General features: G+C 29.5%; 3 protein-coding genes and 1 long non-coding RNA gene across 4 annotated transcripts; all 4 read right to left on the bottom strand.

Moving 5' to 3' along the window:
- Positions 1-3,909: 3,909 nt before the first annotated feature.
- Positions 3,910-8,712, bottom strand: LOC105143129 (uncharacterized). Its single transcript, XM_011051177.2, has 5 exons — positions 6,722-8,712; positions 6,373-6,496; positions 6,052-6,165; positions 5,318-5,427; positions 3,910-5,231 (listed from the first exon to the last, which is right to left on the bottom strand). Exons 1-5 carry the CDS (start codon positions 6,731-6,733, stop codon positions 5,046-5,048), a joined length of 546 nt encoding a protein of 181 aa, XP_011049479.1. The 5' UTR covers positions 6,734-8,712; the 3' UTR covers positions 3,910-5,045.
- Positions 8,713-8,825: 113 nt separating this feature from the next.
- On the bottom strand, positions 8,826-11,845 carry LOC147907067 (uncharacterized). Its single transcript, XM_087414613.1, has 3 exons — positions 11,388-11,845; positions 10,631-11,075; positions 8,826-10,236 (listed from the first exon to the last, which is right to left on the bottom strand). Exons 1-3 carry the CDS (start codon positions 11,397-11,399, stop codon positions 9,938-9,940), a joined length of 756 nt encoding a protein of 251 aa, XP_087270739.1. The 5' UTR covers positions 11,400-11,845; the 3' UTR covers positions 8,826-9,937.
- A 3,628-nt stretch (positions 11,846-15,473) lies between these two features.
- Positions 15,474-18,648, bottom strand: LOC105143128 (uncharacterized). Its single transcript, XM_011051176.2, has 4 exons — positions 18,174-18,648; positions 17,562-17,632; positions 17,212-17,447; positions 15,474-16,095 (listed from the first exon to the last, which is right to left on the bottom strand). Exons 1-4 carry the CDS (start codon positions 18,189-18,191, stop codon positions 15,773-15,775), a joined length of 648 nt encoding a protein of 215 aa, XP_011049478.1. The 5' UTR covers positions 18,192-18,648; the 3' UTR covers positions 15,474-15,772.
- Positions 18,649-22,091: 3,443 nt separating this feature from the next.
- On the bottom strand, positions 22,092-23,547 carry LOC147907068 (uncharacterized). The gene is made up of 3 exons (XR_015547799.1): positions 23,177-23,547; positions 22,802-22,981; positions 22,092-22,478 (listed from the first exon to the last, which is right to left on the bottom strand). It is a non-coding gene; the product is annotated as an uncharacterized LOC147907068 (long non-coding RNA).
- Positions 23,548-24,676: the final 1,129 nt, after the last annotated feature.

Here is a 24,676-nt window from a genome sequence, read left to right on the forward strand (position 1 = left end):
AAAATAAATAATTAATTATCGTCTTTCAATATTAAATTAATGAATATTAAATTGGCCAGTATTAAATTTCTGTAAAGGCTATCGAAAATTTAACATTAACGTTTAGATTAAATTATATTGTGCGTGTGTGTTGATACAAAATTATAGAAAATAAATTATTAAAAATTTTTAATCTATTTTTTTCTTTTTTGTACATCTTTTTAAAAAAATTCTAATATAAATCGATATTTTTTTATCATAGTTTAATTATAAGTTTAATTATAAGTTCTGCAATATTAATTTGTTTTAGATTGTTATATTTTAAGTGTCTTACAATATTAATTTGTTTTATATGACATAATGTATTTTTATTAGAAATAATCACGATATTCTAATTTCATTGTTCAATAATGTATAGAATAAGCTAGTATTTGGAATGTAATCATTCAATTAAATTAAAGTAATCATTACATAATTACCATGGGTTTAACTCAATTGTTCAAGAGAATACAGCATACAGCAGACAGATGTGTAAACGTTAAGATATTCCGTGGGAGGACAATTATGGAGATATCTTTAGGCAATGTAAACGAGCATTATTGTTATTATACATTTACCGGAAGTGAAGGTACTGTGCATGTACAATCTCCGGGACTTTCCGACATCCTTGTGGAGTGCATTAAATTATGTTAAATGACTAACTTGACTATGAATGGGTCTAAATTTATGATCAAACAACGAAACGTTTCGGTTGTTACTCTATATAATTATTAAATTTCTTGAGACAAATGATTAGAATGACTAACCAGAAATATTTTTTACCACAATGATTTGGCTTGATAAACATAAGAAAGGAACGCCCAACGGATATATGAATTTGATTTCCATTCACTTACATAAATGCAAATCTTCCGGAAGTCATACAGCAAGGTAGTTCCCTCTGTATGTTGTTCTTAGATTTAACTAGGAAGTGAACGCAAAGCATACTCCTACTAGGAGAGACGTTTCCAGACGATACATTTTTTGATACATTAGAATGAAAGTACGAAACACAACGCCCCGTGAAAGGGTTCCGGCCGGATCGAAAGACATTCAACATTCGACTGTGAAAGGCGACGTGAAATAATCTTTAAAAATGGATTAATACTTGAAGATATCCGATGTTCAATAACTGATATCCGATAAAATAAAAAAAATTATGATATACAATAAGGAGTTTGTTGCATCTGCAATATTAATAGCAAAAGAACAGTTTTCGAAAAATTCGGGTTGAATAAATTTACAACCTTAAGCAAATAAATGCATATCTTACCTTATTTTTAAAATCTTATCCTCAATCCTCTAAAACAAATGTAAATATTAATATGTCAATGAGGAAAAGAGGACAAATTAAAAAAATATTTTTACATTTAAAAATATATTTAAATAACATTGTTTAAAAAATATATTGAAACGATATTAGATGAAAATATCGAAAAATGTTCACACAAATAAATACCTTCTTCAGTTAATACAAGTTTTAGTGTTTAATAATGTTTTTTACGTAATTTTTTTATAATTTCATGTTCAAGCAAATTGCGCGCCGTTTATTTGTTGGTCTTGAAAAAAAAAACAAAGTCTTGACAAAGTCTAGACTGAAACTGGAGTATGAATATTATAAATTATAAATTGACAAGCAATTTAATATTACTAATAACTGAGAATACATTTTAATAACTAACTATACTATTATGCAATTATTTATCAATAGTATATAATTATTTATCAATGGCTCACAATTATTTACCATATATTTTTATTTTTGCTTATTAAATACATCGAGATGTGCAATATCTTGCAAAAAAAAATAATTAATTGCAAAATAACAACTATCAAAAACATTTACTAACAAATCATTAGCAATATTGTAATGTTTTAGTTTTTATACAATCATGAAATTCTACTTTCCTTTAATTATTCACGTGGCAGGTTTATCATACATGAAAGGAAATGTGTTCCTAATGCGTGGAGAAACTTCATGACTTTGAAACGACGATCATCTCAATTAATGTCCACGATAGAATGATATTGTTAATTCGCTCTCATGGAAAATTGGACGAATTTACGACCGCTACAACTCACGATCTGTCACTCACGGGAGTTTTGGTCTGCGCTCTAATTTGATCTTAATTAGTCATCGGTATACTAATGTCGCAAACGAGCACTGACCTACAACCTCTGACATTGGAGAAAGTATGAATTCGGTCGTGCTTTTTAAACATGACAGAAATTACATTGAAATCAATTAATCTTCATATGTATCTTTTATTATTATATCAAATAATGTAACCTGAAGCCTTTTTGTAATAATATTACGTAAATATCTATTACTACATAATAAATACTTACGTAATATTAATTTAATAGTTCAAAATAAGGCGATTCAGAATAAGAGAAATACACACACACACACACACACACACACACACACACACACATACGCGCACACGCACGCATGCATACATATATAATATATAACTTTGTGAAAAAAGATTGTTTAATAAACATTTAATTTAAAAAAAATTAAGATAGGGATGCAATAGAAATTTTAATTAAACAAGTTAAAAATTCCTTTTGAATAGAGAGGTAATGCACCAGAAGATAATCTCATAATGTTAGAGGAAGAGAGAGAGAGAGAGAGAGAGAGAGAGAGAGAGAGAGAGAGAAGGTGAGGGAAAGGGAAAGAGGGAAAGAGAGCATTACCACGGATTCATAATTCTTCTTCAACACATTTAAATAACGAGCATAAGTCAATAAGAATCCGCCGGAAACATGGAAAAAGGAAGCTAGCAAGGAAGTTCGTGACGGGAAGGAAAAAAGACTTACAGCGAAAGTAAAGTTCAAAGTCGATTTGCTCCGCCGACAATCATCATGATCGTGTTGTGCCGCAAAAAGAGGAACCGCCCGTTGGTGATTGTATATTAAAACGCTCCTTCCTGATTCATACTAGCCTCAGGTTACCTACTCATACGGACGTAATGCGTGTATCTACAAATGTATCCAATCGATTGGCTTTCTCATAATTGAAGGGAGCCGATTTCTTCCTGCATCATAGAGCAATCGTGTACAATTATAAATGTTACAAGCTGTTTATAGTTTGCTTTAAAATAATACACGTACGAAGTTGTATTACACTGTATCTATTATAAGATCACAAAAGTCCAAGTGGAATGAAGTAATCTAGAATCAGCTCTTTTCTGTTCATGTAGCTTCTTTTACTTCTTAGAATTCTCATGTCATTGAGATACGAACATTAAGATAGTTTAACGGATATTATGACTTAATCAGAGATGATGGTACGGAAATGTATGGAATGGTAAGGTTTACCGCAATCATTTCAAGTATTACCCAGACATCAAAGTACTTCGAGTGGTATGACATTTTTTGTTACGTGTCGCGAAAGATCATTCTTCCTCCTTTTACAACGACCAAGACCACCAACATGATCGGAGAAAGACTAAATCTACAAGATTTCCCTTTCGCTACTTTAAATCACTGTTGTGCGTTCTCCATCGTAATTTTGTATTCTTTGGCATGTACAGGAAGAAGGCTTTTGTTGTTACATAATTTTTTTAATTTAAAATTCATTTCGACTTTACGTTTGCTGTCTATCTCTTCTTTGTGTTGGGGTGTCTTGTAATTAAAATATATTCTATATATCGCATGCCGGAGTCTTTTCACTTTCAGCTACCTTAAAGAATGAAAGATGGAATTTGCACTTCACTTTCATATTGGTTTTGCCCACTCCAGGTGCTCTCTTATTTCCGCCTCGCTTTTACAAAAACAAAATTGCATGAAAGTATTTATTGTATAAATTTAAGTAAAATTACTGAGAAAATACAAGAAGAAATAGAAAGTGCGAGGAGAAATAAAGAAAAATATGCAATATAACATGCAAAATGATATTTTTTTTTACGATTTTAAGTCTTTGCGTATAGTGAACATTATGAATATCTACGAGACATTAAAATCAATTCTTAACTAACTTGACTAAAAAATTACTTTAAATTAATTACTTTACTTGGACTTCATATTTTATACTAGACAGATTATTTTTATGAACATACTCTTTTATGTGGTTTCCGATAAGTATAAATTACTTCAGAATCGCTTGAATGAAAAACGTCTTCGACAAGATATATAGGCAGTTGTGGAAAAATAATCGCGAATTTCCGTTCTCGCATCATTTTATTTTCACATTAGATGGAATCAATCACGCAACTTTTCCGGATCATGATCATTTAGTGATCATGTAAATTTAACGTTCAGCAAGAATTATTCGAACGGTGAACTTTTTGTCGCTTATTATCAAGTTGGCTAATCACAACTGTGTTAGCATGCAACCATTTGGCAAATTATGTTTTTATAACATAATTTTATACTTAGGTGTAAGCATCTTTCTCATGATACTTGGAAAATTCACAGATAGCTGTATACGGTCGTGAAAATAACGAAAGCAAGATATTCTCGGAGCGTCACGTTGCTAATATCTTGTTTGAATTTAGCACGAGATTTCGAATAGCAGGTCTCGAATCACCATGTTATCATTTAAATTATATTTAAATTTTACCGCAGTTTTTTACTCGTCAGTTTAACCTTTAAAACATTGATTGGAAAAAGATATATTTATGTTATCTTTAGCAGATTTATTTGACAAGCACTATAATACAGCATACTAAATAACTAAGTATCTTTTATATGAATGTTTTTGTTTGTTAAATGTAATTATTAAATTTAAATCTTGTCTTTTCCAATTATTGTGAGAAAAAAATGTTCATGATATAATTATACAAAAATTTGCATATATAAAAAAATGTTTTAATAAAATCTTACAATAAGTAGTAGTTACAGTTCTGAGGTAATAAAATAAAACAAAATTTTTTTAATCTATTAATGCAAATATTTTAATAAATAATTGCACTGTGTTACAGTATTGTAAAATATTAGTCTCCTCGTATCGTGTATATATTTTCTATTAAATATATAGAATAAATCAATAAAACAAGGAGAGATCATAAAGCAAAGACTCAATGCTTGACTTTATGCACGATGGTCTTGTAGATCGGAATCTTGATCGGAATTGGCTTTTCGACCGGTACAGGCACATGTTTTACCACGTGAAATGGTACCGGCTTCTCGATTTTCACCGGAATTATTTTCTCGACAGGCGTCGGTATCTTCTTCTCGACGGTTTTAATTACCTGCTTTTCCACCTAAAAAAAAAAGAACAAAAGGCTACTTTCAGCAAAGGGAAGTGCAGATTTTATTGCAAAAATGAAGGTAATTATCGCATAGTTACCTGGAATGGTACAGGCTTCGGAACTACCAGAGGAACAGGATAAGGTTGCGGGACCGTTTCCACTACCGGATGTGGTATCTTGATCGGAATTTTCTGAACCGTCGGTATCCCTATTTCACCACGAATATAATGCGACATGAAATAAGTTACTTGAAAACTTTTATTAATAACAAATAATTTTAAAGTAAATAATACAAAGCATTATACAATAATAAACAAGCAATTATATAATATATATTTAATATATGATATAATGTTATAAAATTATTATTAATATATATATATATATATATATATATATATATACTAATAAATTTAAATTTATTATTAATTAATTAAAATTACTCTTTAATTTTAGTCGTAATAGAAGTAATTTGGCCAGCTTATCATATCTAAACATTTTAAATGTACAAATATATTTTTATCTAATATAGTAATATTCTAATAATCATTATTATACAAATATAAGATTAAAAAAGTCAAAGTAGCGAGCAGATGTCAAATTAATAAAATGCATACACATTTAATAAATTTTAATCAGTGGAATGCTTCGGCTCAACAAAGCTCTCATAAAGCAAAACATTATTTAATTAATTTGATCTGTTTATATACTCATTTATTTTGATCTTTTCAACTGTAAGTATATTTGCATTTTAATACAAGCCATTTTTATTATTATGCTTAATATTTTTACATTAATAAGATCCATGTATTTTCTTATTATAGCATATTACCGATATGTTTAACCTTGGGAATGATATTGACTCCGTGATGACCGCTGGTGGCCAAGTGCCAATCACTAATTTTTATTGGTGAATGATCTCCCAATAAATCTAAGGAATGACTTTCTAAAATTCAAAACAATTTGTCAGCATTTATTTATCAAATCGATACAACAAGACACTTACGTGATAAGCTGCATGACACATATATAATTATAATTATCACAATAAATCGATCCTATACTGTTATCGTTTATACAACTTTTATGCATTAGAAAATACATTCAAAGATAATTATGGGATTAATAAGCAATTAAAAATATGTGTTCAAACCTGTTCCTCCCAAGCCATAATGATCTAAAGAAATTTCTCCCAGCGTAAGTCCACCACCGTCATCATGATTTCCAAAGTTCCAATCGGAACTGTAAGAACATGTGATAACTCCCAACAGCACAATCTTAAACATGAAACCGAATTTATGAAAAACATGATTTATCTTTATTACTGTCAAACTTTAAATTAAAAAGAAATTAATGGTAAATTTATATGGTTGCACAGATCGCAAGAAACGCGTCTCACTTAGGTCCAAATAATTGAAGATATAATAATTATTAAACACGAGATTGTGTGTCTATATATTTTATTACATTTTATTACATAACCAAGATGGGCCTTTACGTACGATTTTTTTCATTTTTTAATTAAGGTATCTATCGTCAATGAATAGATAGTCTACTCTCAGGACAGATTCTTTTGTCGTCACTTTATATACCACCTACGAAATGTATATATATATGTATACCCCACTATTCTTTGAAATGCACCGCAATTCGCTCGATTGGGGAACTAATCATTTGCAGTCACTATTACGCGGAAATGTTACATAACATCTAATACTTGCGACTCCGTTCATAATTATTGCTTTATCTTCTTATTAACTCATATTTTTTAATTTATAAATTTAATTCTTTTTTCTTAATCTTGAATATACTATATGTGTTTTGTATAAACTTTTAATAAAAAATACTTTTTCTTTAATTAATTTTAAGCAAGATTAATCCAAAAAAAAAACTTTTTAAAAAATTAAAAATATATTTTCCGAGGCTTCGGAAAATTTTATATTAATATTGTAAAGATAATGATTAAGAATGGAATATGGCGCAGCGTTTTTTAAACGTTAAAATACCATAAATAGTGTAATATTAAAATATTGAAGTACAATTTTTTTAGCAGTACTTTCATTTTTTTTTAAGAATTTTTTTATTCCACAAACTCGTGAATATTTATTTGCGAATATCTTCTTGATGTTTTCTCGGTTATTTTTTATTGTTGAAAACAGGAATTGACAGATTCATCTTGTTAGATACAATGCTGTTGAAGTCATGGATGATTTGTTGCATGCGACCACGGTGATCCCGTACATTGCGGGCAAATCAATCTGTCTAACGTTCACTTTCCACAGAATTCCCGTGCTTTTATCGAAAATCACAGTGAAAGCCTGTCACGAGCACTTCTCGCGACCTGAGGAACACATACACTGAAAAAAAGATTGGTTGCTGCAACAATTTAGATAGTAAAATATATTTTTATATGGTAACAGCAACCAATCTTTTTTTTTCAGTGTATGAACTATAATTGATGCTTGTTCTACTACTACCATTACTGACGTAAATTTCTTACGAATTACTTTTATTAAAAAATGACTAGATTTTACAGTAAAAAATTATTTCGCATTACTCACAAGTTAAGGGAACTTAAATCGTACACTGAAAGAAAAGATTGATTGCTGCAACAATTTAGATAGTAAAATATGGAATAGTATTTTTATATGACTGCAGCAACCAATTTTTGGTTGTAGCAGCAAATTTTTAGTTGCATTAATTTATTGAAATCATGTACTGATATTTAGGTTAACGCAACTAAAAATTTGCTGCTACAATCAAAAACTGATTGTTGCAGCCATATAAAAATACTATTCCATATTTTACTATCTAAATTGTTACAGCAACCAATCTTTTTTTCAGTGTAACTTTTAAAAAGTAATTCGAGTTAAAATTTTTCTCCTTTGAATTTTAGTTTTAGGACGTATATGTAGACTTTAAAGATTTATAATTAGAACGTATGTAGACTCTAGAGATTTATAATAGGTTCTAATCTAATGAATTAAGCTCCTACGTTAAACCTGTAAATGGCAATTATCGGAAAATTTCCTATTTTTAAGTTCAAAAGAAGTTTTCTAAATAAAAGCTGTAGATTAAATAACATTAAAAGACCTATTTGATTGTTTAATTATCAAAACAGGTTTATAAGGGAGGTTTAATTGAAGTTGAGAGATTGAAAGGATTATAATTTCGACTCTCAGGATAATGGATATATAATATTATAATTAAAAAAATAAATATTAAGTTAATGTATTAAAAAATTTAAAAAGTATTATAAAAATAACATGGACAATAAATAAAAATTAAAGCATAATTTTTATAATTTGAACATGTACTTATTAAAAAGGGACAATAAATAGATATTGAGCGATCAGATACTATTAGAATTAAAATGTACATTTAAACTGTTTATATTATTACTATACGTAATAAATATTGCTAGATTTCGGACTCACTCGAGTCGTTTATCATTATATAGCGAGCAATAGGAACGACAGTCTTTAATTATATTTATAATTTAACTCGTTATCTTAATTTTCTATCTCAGCACTTTCTGACGTACATGTAGAGATAGTAAAAAGCATCTTGACAACAGACTTTCACTTAATAAGAACAACGAGAGTATTTAGTTTTGTAAGCATTTTATTTAAAAACGTAACAGAACAACAAAACGTTAAAAAAGTGGCTTAACAACGCGCTAGTTGCGCTGACGATTACAAATACGCGTATATACAAAAAAATAAAGCAGAGTCGAAGAGCGCTCGACCAAACGAACATGGGTTGTTTTTCATAAACTTTCTCCTTATTGACGGCATGTAGTGCTATGAGGATTTGGATAGATAAACGTGCGTCAGTTAAGTTCAAGTTAATCAGTTCTTACAGTTTCTTTCGCAAAGTTACTAGCGTTTAAAGTTAAATAAGTTTCAAATAAACGGCTAGTAGCTGATACAGCTGAATTAACTCTGAGCAATCCAAGCACTCAGTAAATTATTTAACTATACACATAGTTATTTTTTTTAGAGATACAGAGCGTATTTGCTCTTTCCAGCAAAAGTAGGGCTGCTGTAACAATGTCTTTGAGTAAAAAAGAAGATATTTTCGCAAAGTACGCATCCTCTCGATTCTTAATCATACTCCAATTAGTATTTTTAATTTAAATGTTTCAGCGTGCTCTAATCGATGGGTGCGGTCCACTTAGTGTCTTACAAATGCAAATGCCTTGAAGCTTCCTTTTGATTAATCAATCAAAAAGAAAAATTTTACTAATTACCTAATCAAAGAATTAACTGAATACAAGAAGCATTAATTACGATCAAAGTTAGATGTTGGACTAATACATATGTATTTTAGATAAATTTCTCAGAATCAAAAAATGCTTCAAAACATTTGCAGCATCAAATGGACTGTAGTCTCTAAAATTTACTCGATTAAAAGATGTGGATCGCTAAGAGTTATTTCTAGGATGTAATTCACTTAATACTACAAATGTTCCGAAGTATTTGATTAACCAATCAAAAAAAAATTTTACTAACCAATCGAAAAATGCTTCGAAACTTTTGTAGCATCAGGTAAACTATAGTTTTAGTGTTCCAAAATTCATTGTCAGCACTATAAAAATCTATAGTTTACGTTACGTGCGAAATAGATTTTCAGCACTGGCGAATTTTAAAACATAGCCCTAGGCTATATATACCACGTTCTTTCCTATCATAGAAATCCTCCATGCCGTAGGCACTTTAATGCTTCTTCGCGTGATGGTAAATAGTCTTGTAAACGGGAATCTTGATAGGATATGGCTTCACGACTGGAACGGGGATGTGTTTCTCGATTGTGATGGGAACTGGCTTCTCGATGGGTATCGGTATGTGCTTCTCCACAGGGTAAGGCACTTTTTTCTCTACCGGGACCGCCACCGTCTTCACGACTTGTATGGGAATATGCTTCGGTACGGGGACGTGAACGGGATAAGGTTGCGGAATGCCAACTGCTACTGGATGCGGCACATGTATCGGCACTGATTTCGGGACCGGTACACCTGAAAAAAAAAAGATTCAACAGAGATAAGAATGGATCTTTAAACTATAAAAAATAAAGCGAGCATAAAGAATACTTGAAATTTTTTAACATATTGAAATTTATACTAATGAAGAAAATAAATGTCGCGAGTTTTTGTGGATACATAATAAGAGACGTTGACTAATTAAAAATTATACTTTTGTTTTTTTGTCACATAGTCTCAAAAATAATAGCAAATTATTAACTTTTAATTGCTGACATAAATAACCAATAGTAATAATAATAATTATGGTCTCCAAACTGATTCTCCATAATTATTAGCAAAGGAATGACTTTGTTATAAAATTATAATTTCTAATTCTATAACTTTCAAGTACAACTCGCAGTTCGGAGAAGATGTAACAGTACGTTACCAATGTGTTTGTAGACTGGTATAGCAACGGGCTTTGTCACTTCAACATGCTCAGAAACAGGAACACTGTGAACATAATTATGTCCGCTGTCCAGTGAGATTCCATGGCCACCATCTCCACCAGTGTGACCACCATCGAATCCGCCAGAAGAGAAATCCTGATGACTGCTCTCGAGACTACCACCGGATTCTAGATGCCCGCTAGCAGAACTAGCTTCGAAACCACCCCCATGGCCACCCCCGATATCACCACCTCCATAACCACCTCCATAGCCACCTCCATAGCCACCTCCGTAGTCACCTCCGCCGCCGGAAGTACCGGAGATTTCCTGATCAGATCGATCAATTCCATAGTGGCCGCTAAATAACTGCAACATGTAATGCCTTCCATCTTGGCCGAAGGTTATCGGCGTAGCCGCGGCCAAGGACACCAAAGAAAGCAGCACCTGTAAAAGATACATTTAAAAAATGGAAAGTGTAATAAATAACTCGCAAAAATCCGTTAATATGTGACAATATATATAAATATAAAAAACTTTTATCCTTTTTCCAATTAATTTATTCTATACAATATAAATTAAATATACTGATAATATTATATGTAGTATAACAAAAAAAAATTAAGTCGAAAGACAAATTAATAAAACGTACGTATAAGATTGACACGATCTTGTCAGAGAATAACAGATTTATAGTCTAATTTCAATTCAGCATTTTAAATTACGTTATCGGAAATCAGCAATTTACACAGTACTTACTATTCCGCTCATGCTCCCACGTGTTTCTATTAGTGCGCTTCAAGTTGCAAGTAGCGCAAGTCTCTAGAACGACTGATACATCTTCGTCCATTTCTCGTCTTAATATACCGTGAGGCCTTTCACTGTAGACGATGTGATTTCGTCTCGCTTCGCACTGAGGCAAATTATACCTACCCGGTGCAATTGTTTCGCTGTAGTCTATACTCGGCGTGCACGTGAAAATAATTGACCGTGTCCTCGCGGCCTTCACATTGACAACGAATCGGACATTTCCTATTCCGTTGTACAGGAGAGCGTCTACGAATGCGGATTTCCACGTTCACCTGGGTTTGCTGTCTACCACACCATCGTTAAAACAACGTCTGATATGGAAAAGTTTGTTAAATTTATACGTCATTCGTCACAAAATCGTCTATCACGCTTCATTTAATCATCTTAATTTCACGATTTAAACCAATCGTTTTTAGTCTCTTCTTATCACATTGTTATACATAAGTATGAAAAAAATGTCTTCCGCTATGCCGGAACAGACATCTATTCTAATTGTCTAAGTACGTATTTAATTTTCCCGTTATATTTGATTGTTACACTTCCTATTGATTACTATTTGACAAACAGCTATAATGTGATTACGTGTTAGTATTATAATTAAATTGTTTTTTACATTTAATAAAATAAATAATAAGACAAAAATTCAAAAATGATTTGTTAAAAAACTACGTAAAATTTTCCATTTATGTATATTCCTATATATAACAAAAATTTTTATAATTAAAAAATATTAAAGTAAAAGTTATTTATATTTAATATAACGATAACAAATTAATGTAATTTACGTCTATTTTATTCATCCTTTTACCTTTGTAGTCTCATTATTTCTAACAAAATTGATAACCATCTTATGTGACAAATAGCAATATAATTGCAAAATTCGAAAGGCTAATTTTAGTGTACGTGTATAACTTCAATTATATGTGAAGAGAGCATAACGAATGTGTGGATGATATACCCAGCTACTCCGTAAATTAATTTTTTAATATTATAATAATAGTAAGATATAACGTAGCTCCTAAGTGAGCTATGTATAGTTCCTGATTTATGGAATTTTCCTTTAAACTTTCAAAAGTCTGACGAGATTCGATCTTGGTAGAATCTTATTTAAAAAAAGAACAGAACTTAATTTTTGTAAAAGATAAAATAGAACAAATGAGAATTTTTACATTAATTTGCCAAAATGCTTATTATATAAAATAATCATGCATGATTTTCAATAATGATTAAATCGTGCATGCTTTAATTTACATATAGATATTATGTAGTTAGAGGCAATCAAAAACAATTAACTACCAGGTGAATGCATATCTCTTGTAAATCATTAGAAAGAATTGGATATAAAAGGCAATCATATACAGAAGCAAAATTAATAAAAGCATAAAATGAATACTTTCCTACTTTAGCTTCCTTGAGATCGGAAGAAGAATAAAATTACTAGTTTACTGAGCTGTGACTTTCGATGAATCCAAAATGAATTGTGGTTTACAAAATATTAAATCAAACAGATCAAAGGTACAATAAAGGATAAGTACATACATTATAAAGATTTCAGAGAAATGACCTGCAATTACAATCACTAAAGTTTTAATCATCATTAACTTTTATAATTTATTATGATCTCGAATGATAACATGTTCGTGGGAATTATACGGAAATGAAAGGAAGTGAAGGTCCACTGTGACTTAAAGTACACTATGTACAAAACTGTTATATATGTTTATATATGTTTATATATGTAGCATATCATTTACATTATATATGCATAGAATCTTGCTATCTAATCTATGCTATCTCACACATATATATATATATATATATATATATAAATAGATAGATATATTATAGTTTAATATAAAGAGTGCACAAAAATATTTGCATAACAATTACACATTTGATATTTACATATATTAGAAAATAATTGTATTTATTGTTCTTAATTATCTATATCCTACTTTTTTAATTTAAAAAAAAAATATATATTAATTATAAGGTTCTTTAATAATCAAAGATATAAAAAATATTCTTTTAATATATTATTAATAATTTGCGTAATACAGTAGCTTTCATAATTAATTGTTTTATGATTTATTAAAAGATTTGTGTAAATTGTGTTATTAAATCAATTACTAGATTATTGTATAATCTAACAATAATAATTGTAATTAGTTAATAAAAAGAAAAATTTCAATGTGAGACTTAAATATTTAAGATTTAAATTTTGTGCACAAAAACTTATTTTTACATTCTTTAATATATTTTATTGCTTAAAATAAATTGTGTTATTAAATCAATTATTAGATTATTGTATAATCTAACAATAATAATTGTAATTAATTAATAATAATATAGAAATACAAAGATGGACAATTTTATAATTAAATTGTTTTTTAAAAATTAATCTGAATTTATCAATATATAAAATGTTTGAAGTTTATTATTTTGAACGAAAATTATAAATTTCATAATAATCTGCACCAATTTACAAGATTTAATTTAAATTGTTCTCTATATAAATTATTCTCTCAAAAAATAAGAGAAGGTGATATTATGGCCAGTTATTGTGGCCCCTCTTAATATTTTCGCTATTAAGTGGCGAATTCTAGTGATTACTTATGGAATTATTTGTTCAGTAGCTCACCGTTACACCATGATGCTAATATACCAGTAATCAATAGCCAGCACTTATTATAATGCATTTTTTACTTTCAAATATTTCGAAACATTTCTAAGGTACATTTTAGCATTTAATTACACCTACTTCCTCATTTTTCTTAAACTTGAGCGCATTATCGCACAAATATTTTTGAGTGTGTTGTTTATTATTTAATATTTTATTTGACTGTATAAATATTTTGAGTTATGCAAATTTAAACAATAACATGTCATTTTGCTAATATGACCCTCTATGAATATTGACTACTCACGATTTCTTTTTTGAAATTTTCATATCGAAATAATTATTTGATAATCAATTATAGTTCTACTGTTAATCTATATTGTATTACTATACTATTTTTAGTACACTGAGAGAAATGATTTTGTTATAGGAACAAATCAAGGGAAAGCAAATGTGACACTTGTTAAAAAATCGATCGATTTGTTGCAAATGAAATCGTCAATGTAACAAATAATTAATAGTATCGCTAACAAATAAAAGGCTTATATATATATATATAAAAATCGTAGACGATTGCAGGATCCCAAATTGTAAGAAATTGATCAATTATTCTCCCTACATTTGACTGTGTTTGACTGCGGTTTCCTACGACTTAAGATTTCACGATCATCTACGAATTCTATGTAAACGAGCCTAAAGTCTATCCAAAAGGTAAGTTAGATTCTGTATAGTTTGCTTCTATTACTAATAATTGGTTGGTATAGCAGACTAGCAGCAAACACAACAATTTGTTGTCACATATTTATCAATCACCGGTTAAAGGTGCTGGTGAATTAACTGCTAAATTAACAAAATTCTTTCTCTTAGTATACACTGAGATTTTTAGTACTGAGCAACTTATATACAGAAGTTGTGTGAATGTACATATATTTATTTGCATACATTTTGAAATACTTTTTTGTTAATTTTGTAACTAAATACTGTTTTTTAAACAAAACTAATTTTTTATGGAAAGTCACATTACCACCTATATTTTTTTTCGTTTATGCAATGTTACATTTTTATTAATAGTGTTCTAAATAATAAATATTTAATAAATAATAACTTTAAATCTAGAATCGATTCAATAACTATTTAACGAATATAATTCTCAAGTTTTAAACTTAAGTATTGATTATTAACAAAGTTATGTGTAAAATGTAACTGAGATGCCATATAATACCACCTTATTTTTTATTATAAAAGAAAAAAATATCAAAGTGCAAATAATTGAACTGCAGAATCATTACATTATATTATTGTTTGATTGTTTAGAATAATAAATTTGAAATATTTGACAAATTAATAATTTTATAAATTTTTATTATCAACATTTTGTTACATTTCTTAACAGATAAAGAATCTTACACATATAATACAAAAAATTTATTTATTAAATAAGATTATTATTTGGCAATAATGAACAATGCTTGTTAACAAGCATAAGTACAATTGTGCTATAGTGCTACTAAAAAACAGGCAAAGAAGCGAATATTGCTTTCGCGTCATTAATAAGTATAACAATCCTGTCAACAAGACTTGTAACTCAAGAACGATGGGTTTACTTTCGCTATCTAATGTCATTCGTCTTTGCGAGAAAATGTTCCACGAAACAGTCATTCGTGTCATCCGATGAAATCTCGTTTAATTATAACTAATTATAGCTCAACTTTCTTCAATAATACCATTTGCGACCGCGTTTCTTTGTTTTTCTTCGGTGGAAGACATGCTTATAAATCGGTATATGAATCGGATATAGCTTTTCCACAGGAACGGGTACATGTTTCTCGATAGTTATTGGCACCGGCTTTTCCACGGGCACTGGTATGATTTTCTCCACCGGATATGGGACCTTCTTCTCAACTGGAATTGCGATGGTTTTTACAACGGGCACAGGAATATGCTGAATGACCGGCACGTGAACAGGATAGGGTTGAGCAACACCTACTGCCATAGGATGAGGAATAGGTATTGATACGTGCTGTGGCACTGGAATTCCTGTAATCTCAAGAAACGTGATAATTTAAATACTTTGTGTTTTCTTTTCTCTTAAGTGTAATCAAAGCATCAAAATTGTTTTAAATCAATCATTTTTAATTTATTAGCTTTATATTATGCTGCGAATTTTGAATGACTCTACTGAAAATTAAGGTCTATAGAGCTATTAAGAAAATATAAAATGTTTAACAATCTTAGTCAATAATAATATGAATAATAGAAGAAAAATAAACAGATAATGCTATTTCTCCAAAATTAATAATAATCGAAATTAGTAATAATAGAATTAATTAATTAAAAGTGAAATTAACATTTCAATATTCATATATTCGCCATTACATAATGATATTGATCAAATACAATTTATGTGCTTGTAATATAGTAAATATTATCTAAATTAACATCTCATAATAAGACAAAATTATGATATTGTACTATCTAATATGTTTATTATCAACAGTACGAAAAAGAAAATTTGTTTAATAATTAATTTCGGAAAAAAATGTTCGCAAAGTTGTTTAATTAAGAAAATAGAAAGTACCATGTAAAGAATGAAACTTAATATGATCGTAGTTTCATAACGTGCTTAGTATTCAAAGGTGGAAATTGAAAATTGTTTTCGCAAATCCGCGCATATGGATCAACAAGAATTTTTCCATGAATATTATTTCAATCAATCAGATAAGAAAAATTTCTTCATATTACTTTCGTATGGATACTACTTTCACTAATTATGTAAAAGGCAAAATTAACGTATTTGGCAAATACGTTTTTCTATTTTTTTAAATGAAATTTATCCTTTATATAAATTTCTTGCTATCATTAATATAATATATCAATAACATTTCTTTCATTTTAAAATTAAAAGTTACGATTGTATTCAATATGACGTGAATAAATGTTTTATTCATCATATTATCAAGTAATATATAATAATGTTTTTATATTCCTTGTTACTATAATATTATATAAATAATTACAATGTTAAATAATATTATAATATTATATAAAAATAATTATTATTACATGATAAATTTTAAATTATTATTTTTTACAATTTCATATAATCCTGTTATTTTATTTTTTAATTTGTGGTTATACTTTGTAAAACCTTACCGATATTTTTTATAACTGGTACTGGCACTGGTTTTGTAATTTCCACATGCTCGTTAATCGGCACAGCTTGAACGATTGTATGTTGAATGTTACTGTCTTTAAATCCTTGATCCATATCTAAATGAAAATCGTCACCATTTTCGAAGGAAGAATATGATCCATGAGAAGGAATATTCTGATGAATGTTTACGTTGTGGTCGTTGGACACGTAATTCGTAATGTCGAAATCAGATAGTCTGTCAAAATTAGAACAGAAATTAGAAGTTGCAACACAATAATTTGATCTTATTATATGTACTACATTAGAAGTGATAAATACGATTATCAAATCTCGTTTCATTTCTACTGACCCATGCCATCCAGCATTGTCCACTGATAAGTTAGCGAACGTTGTTTTAATTAATAAACATAGAGTGATTGCCTGGAATAGCAAAATGAATAATACATTAACAAATAATTTAAATATAAAAAAATAAGAAAATTATGTAATTGAAATATTAAATTTTGATCAATCGAAATTTAAATGTATCACTTCTTCCCTACCGTTATGTCGAAAATCAATTATTATGGACGATATGAATATGTGAGTAGAGTAGCAGTAGTTTCTTATACAAGAAACATCTTATTCGCGAACGGACACTTAAAAAAAAGTTTATTAAAGTGCCCTTTCTTCACTCTGAGGAAAGTGCTACTGGTGACGCGTCGAATTCGATACCATCACTCTTGCGCCATATGAGAATATCTGGAATCTATGAGAACGCTACCGTAGTAAGTATTTCACACAGAAAGTATGGAAATATATCGACAATCACTTTCCATCGCTATTGTTCGCCGTAAAACCGGAACTCGTTCGCGAACTGAGTCGAGCAAGGAAACCAAACGCCGTGAATCTCCGCTTCCGCAATTTCCACGCGACTCCCGTCACAATCCTCGAAAACTCCCATCTGTCTTTTTCTACTTACTGAGGGTAGATGGAACATTTTTCAGAATATGTGGCGAACGGGCAACGAATGGGATACTGCGGATTTGTTCCGATGGACCGTTCGTTTTTATACATGACGCTTTCTCGTTCTCCCTACCCGATGCTGATGGTCTGTCGTGGAAACTGGACATGTGCATACGCACCTACATCCCATTAGCAAGTTAAAAACAAGTTCTAGTTCAAGCCTACTAGTTTGAGATTACTAGATCGAAACTAACTGCAAGTCTAGTCAACCGAGGTAGAACGTGTTTTCGATGCGATCGTGACATTGCAAGACATTATACCAGCGATCCTCAATCAAGGTGCCGCATTTAATGATGGCATACGATATTTTCTCTTAATGCAGAAGAATAATAAACATTACATAGATGACATCACGAAGAGATAGAAATATTAGTATGCAAATCAGGTTCATCGCAAAGAAACGATTAATACGATAATAGTATAAAAAAATTATATTATGTTATTAATATTTATTATTAATATCATTTTGTATATGGAAAAATGGTACTGAGATATATACAAAAATTAGTGAAGAAAATAATTATGTTGGACCATTTACAATTATATTAGATGCTTAAATTTAATTATAGAAACAAAACTTTTATTGCATTTATATTCATATTTGAGCATCCTACATTTAGAAAAGAAAAGATAGTAGTAATAAAAAAAGATTATAAAAGTGAGAATTATATAAGTTTTATATTAATATACATAGTTAAAAATAAATTTTTTTTATAGTTATAGCAATTATAAAATAATTTTTTTAATAATATATATTGAACTATAGTTTATTAAACTATATACATTAATTAAACTATGTACATTAATCTAAATTAATTGTATGAAATTTCTACAATTGCCACCATGTTTTCCTCCGAATGTACATAATTATTTTGGTGATCCAACATAATTAAATAAACAAAAGAAATAAAATAAATTAATTAATTAAATAAGTTTCTAGATCTACATTTAATCGAATTTTTATATACTTCAACAAAATCATTTTTTCTGTCTATATTATGAAAGAATTATTAAAATCTGCTTAGAAAGTTATAAATTTAAAATTAGCAAATCTCTATCCAAAGTAATAAACAAACTATAATAAAATGTAAACTAATCAGGATTGTATCATAACAAATTGTAAGTTTTATAAAACTATTACTCGATTGACATGCATGTAATTTTATCAATCATTATCAACACAGTTACTTGCATGGTGATCGAAAGGTGACCAGATTTTTCTATGAATTGCTCATTCAATCGCGAATTCTTATCGATTTCCTGACCCAAAGAAATAGAATATGTTGAATTACAGATACGGTGAGTAAGTGATGATAACATTAGCATTGAACACCCTCATAATCGTCATCTTACACGAGCTCGTAAATATATGAAAGTGATATCCTTTTAGTTAAAATATGTTCTTATTTTGCAACTTGTTTATCTCTCTGGCAGTGAAATGGAAATATCTAATCAAATATCAGCAATATGCATTTAAAGCTTTATATTTCGCAATATAAGCGGAGGAGAAATTATTCCCATCGGCATAGAAGTGACTATGGAACTAGTATATATTTTGTAATGTATGTTATTGTAGTTTATTACTGTCGAACTTTGATTCAGGAGATAACACTGTCAACATTCTGATTAGAATGAATAATATACCGAGATATCCAACGTATATCAAAATTTAATACTTTAGATGCTTCCTTTAGTAAAAACAATTTGCCACTGCATATATTTTTTATATTAGTATATTATATTAGTATATTATATTATTTATATACCTAAAAAATTTACAAGATAATTATAATTGCAAAAAAGTTTATCGGAGTAATCTTGTCTTAAAGGGAGAAATATAATAGTATATTTCGTACAATTATTATTATTATAAAGTTCGAGGAAAGCGCAAACTGAATTATATGGCTTTTAAGTATACAAAATGTAACGCTTTGTCATTTACTTAGAGACATTAATAACTGTGCAGTCAGAGGTATCACCTGATCGTATACTAATGCGTGATAAAAAATCGGATTACACCTAGATCCCAGTGAGAGTAGCTAATGTGCGCACATGAGAAAAGAAAGCAAATAAAACTGGGTGAAGGAGAAGCTCACGGAAAAGAGCGACAAAAAAAGACGCGATCAAAAAGAGCATTATTTAATTCGATGTGAAAGGTGGATCTCTCGATCTTGTTGTAACGACATTTGAAAATTGCGTTTACTGCGGCACTAGCGCGGCGTTACAGAACGGATGATTAACCACGTTTAGCGAAAATCGGGCTGCTGTGTTCAGTGATGCCTAGAAGTCACATGGCCTTCCAATTCGCAACATTACTTTTAACGTATGAATGCTCGCTCGAAGTAAATAAGTGAAATCTGTAGCACTTTCCATGTCATTTAAATATAAATTTTAATTTTACGTAAAATTATGTGTCCGTTGAGATATCACTTTATTAAATGCAATTTATATTTAATAAAAGAATAAAACCGTTTGCGTATTGGACGCCAGTATTTCTGCATCGCCAGTCATGCATAGTCTCGCACGAAACGAGTTTATTATGTACTAAATTTATAGCGTTCATGTACTCAGCTATGATTCATTATGTTGGTGATTATAAATATCTAAATGTGCGTAAAGTATAACATTAATTTAGATTTTATATAGCTATTTCTTGCCTTTTCAAATAAAAAAAATGTTGATTCATTAAATATTAATGCATATCTTTTAACATTTAATAGATACCTAATTCTTTGAATAGAAAACTTCATATATAAATACAACGAGAGGTTTATGATTACATAAATTATATATACTCTTTCTGAATTTTTTAATTTTTAATTTCTTTAATATTATAATCCAGTAATAATGTTTTAAATAATTCCATTTTAACGTATTCATCGTATTTCCGTTCGCTTGTATCAGCATCATTAATATTGCGGGGTCATATTTGCACCAAGGACTTGACCACACGATCCATTTTTCGGAACTTTGAAAGAGCTATCCCTTGTCCTTACAAATGGACAAGAGTTCGAGAGCTGCGAGCCAAAGAGTGCAGAAAGAGTGACTTTGATCGAACGACTTTCTTCCGCATCTGGTTCATAGAACTTGCAATGGCATTGTAAGGGTGACGAGCGATTCGCGAGGATGACTAAGAAAGGAAGAGGCGAGTGAAAGGATCTCGGTACGTTCGCCGTGTATGCATAGTCGTAGATTTGACTGATAATTACGCCCAGTTTCCCGCTGACAGAATACAGGTTGCAGGTACTTGATCTTGGGCGTTGCGTCCTACGTAACTGGACATTCTGACCTCACTTCCATTGTCGATTCTCCCGGAAGGGTTACCGGTATACTTTCACTCTCTTCTTTGCAAGGGAACCTCGATACAAATGAATCGGAAATTTAAAAAGCAAATCTCTGCGGTCTAAAGCGTGAAATGCTCTATTGAGTGAATCATTAAGTTTTAAATGCCTGCACTAAAAAAAAATTGGCTGTTGCAGCAAATTAGATGGTAAAATATATTGTAGCATAGTATTTTTAATTAGTCGCAACAGCCAATTTTTAGTTACGATAGCCTATCCACAATGTTAGTATAGAATTTCAAAGGTTAACGCAACTAAAAATTTGCTGCTACAATTAATTAAAAATGCTATGCCATATTCAGCCAATCTTTTCTTTCAGAGTGCTAAATTCCTAAGTCTATCAGTAATCAAGCAGATATTCTATGATTAGAATAACATCAAGATTTTTAATTATATATTTGATCATTTTAATATACATAATGTACTTGTAATTTTTATTTGATTCATTAACATATAAATTAACATTAAATTTTTAAGTCTAAATCAAAATTTTGAAACATAATCAAACACTTTATATTACATATATGATAATTATTATAATTATATATAAATGATCGTTTGATGAATGTGATATGAGCGTTAGATAATTTTATGACGATTTGTTTTGATGAAAGAAAAACATATTTCCATCGTGATAAACGAGGATTCCTCCCGTTGTCATTTTTCAAATCTGTTGATAAAAGATGCATTCTTCAGATTTTCCATAAGGAAATTGCTCATGCCTGGTTAATTAATGATCATACTAGATATATTGTTTCTGTCAAAAGATATATTGTTTCTATCAGAAAAACGCGACGTTTTTCAAGATTTAATGGTTTGGTATTTTCGTCATTGCTTCTTTCTATGTACGTCAATTATTTCTTCAGTTATTTGTTTATCTATATTGACTTCTTTTACAAATAATTTTTTGAAAATTACAACTGCAAATAAATAAGCACAAATTAATATAAGTATATTTACTTATTTAAATTATTTAGTGCTGTTTCACTTATTTATTTATGCAAACAGCATAATACAATTAATTTTAAATACCTTTTTTCATATTATTAAAATTAAAGGAAAGAAGTTATTAAATTGAAAAAGAATTACAATTAATAAAACAGTTAAATAAAATATTAATTTGTGGAGTATACGAGCTTCTCCTAATTTTAAAAATATTGTGTGTATTGCACGGATTTTATGTAATATAAAGATATAATAAACTAAAATAATCGCTTATTGAAATATCTATTATATTACATACCTATATTATTTTTACCTATAATATTTTTCTTTCGCCTTTATCTTTCGATCATATTTTAAATGGTATTGTTTGAGTCACAAAAAAGCAACAGTTAATAAATAAGTATTGAATAAATTATAACAGATTGGATAAACTTATGTCTAAATTCTAAGCAGAATTATTAAGGCTCGTATCATATTCCTGTAAGAATTTTTAAGTACTTATACTTTTATATAATATTTTTACTGATAGCTTCTTATTAGCCACAAAATTTACAAGAAATCGTAGATATTTACGAATAATAGTACGTCTTATGTATACGATATATACGATATAAAATTAGAATATTAGTCATAAGTTATTACAAGTTTTACGAGAACACATTACAAGTCTTACGAGTCTGCTTAGAATTGATCCATTAATTCTGGATGCTCCTTTATTATGAAATTTATTGTGCATGCACTGTTAAATTTATAATATCACATTACATCCAGTTTTTATTTTTAACCACATTTATAAGTCGCCACTGCTGTTACACAATATCTCATTAATTTAACTAAAACAACAGAGTAAAATTATTTAATTCAAAATTGAAACATAATGTTGGAAATATCAAATACTCCACACACACACAAATAACAATTACTGATTACGTTTACAAGAACCGCGCAAATAATATAGGATTTAACAAGTGCTAGAGATGTCACAAAGCAAAGCACGAAATATACTCGACGATACTCGTTTGTCAAAATACGAATAATTGAATAAACCGTGAATATTTTTCATGCGCAATAGTATAGATATTCGCCGGCGAACAGCGAGGGGAGAGGTCACGCGTCACGCGGCGAACAGCGAGGGGGAGCGTGCCGCGCGGCGCGGTGGCTGACTACGTCATCACTTTGGCATTCGCTCGGCGATTTCGGACGGAAACGGACGTGTTTTATGAGTCGCTTCGAGTGTCGCATCAATTAATAATGAAAATTACATATCTACGAACGAGAATTACGTAAGGTTGCCTGAACTAAGGAGTGTACTAAGGGTTAATAGGTTTGTTGCACAGTTTTTATTTTATTTTTTAGATTCATTACGTACAAACACATATAAATATTTTAGATATTGCATGTGTTCTCACATGTACGGTATAAAAATGAGATTCTTATTGTTAGATATTTCAAATTGTGTCTTTTTATCACTTTGAATCGTATAATTCTATCATTTTCGTATTACCGCGCATTCTTACAGAAAAAATAACAGATAAATTGTATTTAAATTACATATTTCTAAATGTATGTGCATGCTATTTATATGTGTTATTCTATTTAATCGAAATTATTTCATAACTAAAATAAATCTTTGCAATTATCTTCATTTAAAAGATATATGATATATTAATCTTTATTTAATATTGTACATCACAAAAAAGAGCAAAAGAGAGATAAAAATTTAGATAATTAGGAATGCAAAAGCACTTCACGTGAGCAATTAAGAGAAACGCTAAGAAAAACGTTAGTAAAAACTTCCTTTTATTTCTTACCTTTTGTCAGCATATTAAGTAATTGATACATTAAGTAATTGATATGAAATATTTAAAATTATAAAATGATCGTCAAATATGTTTCTCGGTGTATAACAATATAATTAAACGATTCGCGCCGTTAAAACTAGATATAAGAAATTGTTTCATTAATCGGAGAATTTAAAAAATGTTAAGAATATATTATTTTACTTCGTAATATGCGTATTAATATTTCGACAGTTAGACGGTTGACGCGTAATCTTGAGGTGAGGATGGTACGGGGTGGCACGGGTGGCACGGAGCGGCGCGTCATGTTTACAGTTACCACGCAGTTATTCTCCGAAATTTATACAAACAGATAGTCGCATCGCGTGCAACTC

This window comes from Acromyrmex echinatior, chromosome 16 (assembly GCF_024713525.1).
Source record: "Acromyrmex echinatior isolate Ae372 chromosome 16, ASM2471352v2, whole genome shotgun sequence".
NCBI lineage: Eukaryota > Metazoa > Arthropoda > Insecta > Hymenoptera > Formicidae > Acromyrmex > Acromyrmex echinatior.

What these genes read in the sequence shown, in the direction of transcription:
- LOC105143128 (XM_011051176.2), bottom strand. An exon ending in GACAATGCTGGATGGCATGG is followed by an intron (nt 17,448 to 17,561) that starts GTCAGTAGAAAT and finishes TAATTTTGACAG; the next exon opens with ACTATCTGATTTCGACATTA. An exon ending in ACCAGTTATAAAAAATATCG is followed by an intron (nt 16,096 to 17,211) that starts GTAAGGTTTTAC and finishes TTGAGATTACAG; the next exon opens with GAATTCCAGTGCCACAGCAC.
- LOC105143129 (XM_011051177.2), bottom strand. An exon ending in TTATGGCTTGGGAGGAACAG is followed by an intron (nt 6,166 to 6,372) that starts GTTTGAACACAT and finishes TTTGAATTTTAG; the next exon opens with AAAGTCATTCCTTAGATTTA. An exon ending in TCCCAAGGTTAAACATATCG is followed by an intron (nt 5,428 to 6,051) that starts GTAATATGCTAT and finishes GTGGTGAAATAG; the next exon opens with GGATACCGACGGTTCAGAAA.
- LOC147907067 (XM_087414613.1), bottom strand. An exon ending in ACCAGTCTACAAACACATTG is followed by an intron (nt 10,237 to 10,630) that starts GTAACGTACTGT and finishes TTTTTTTTTCAG; the next exon opens with GTGTACCGGTCCCGAAATCA.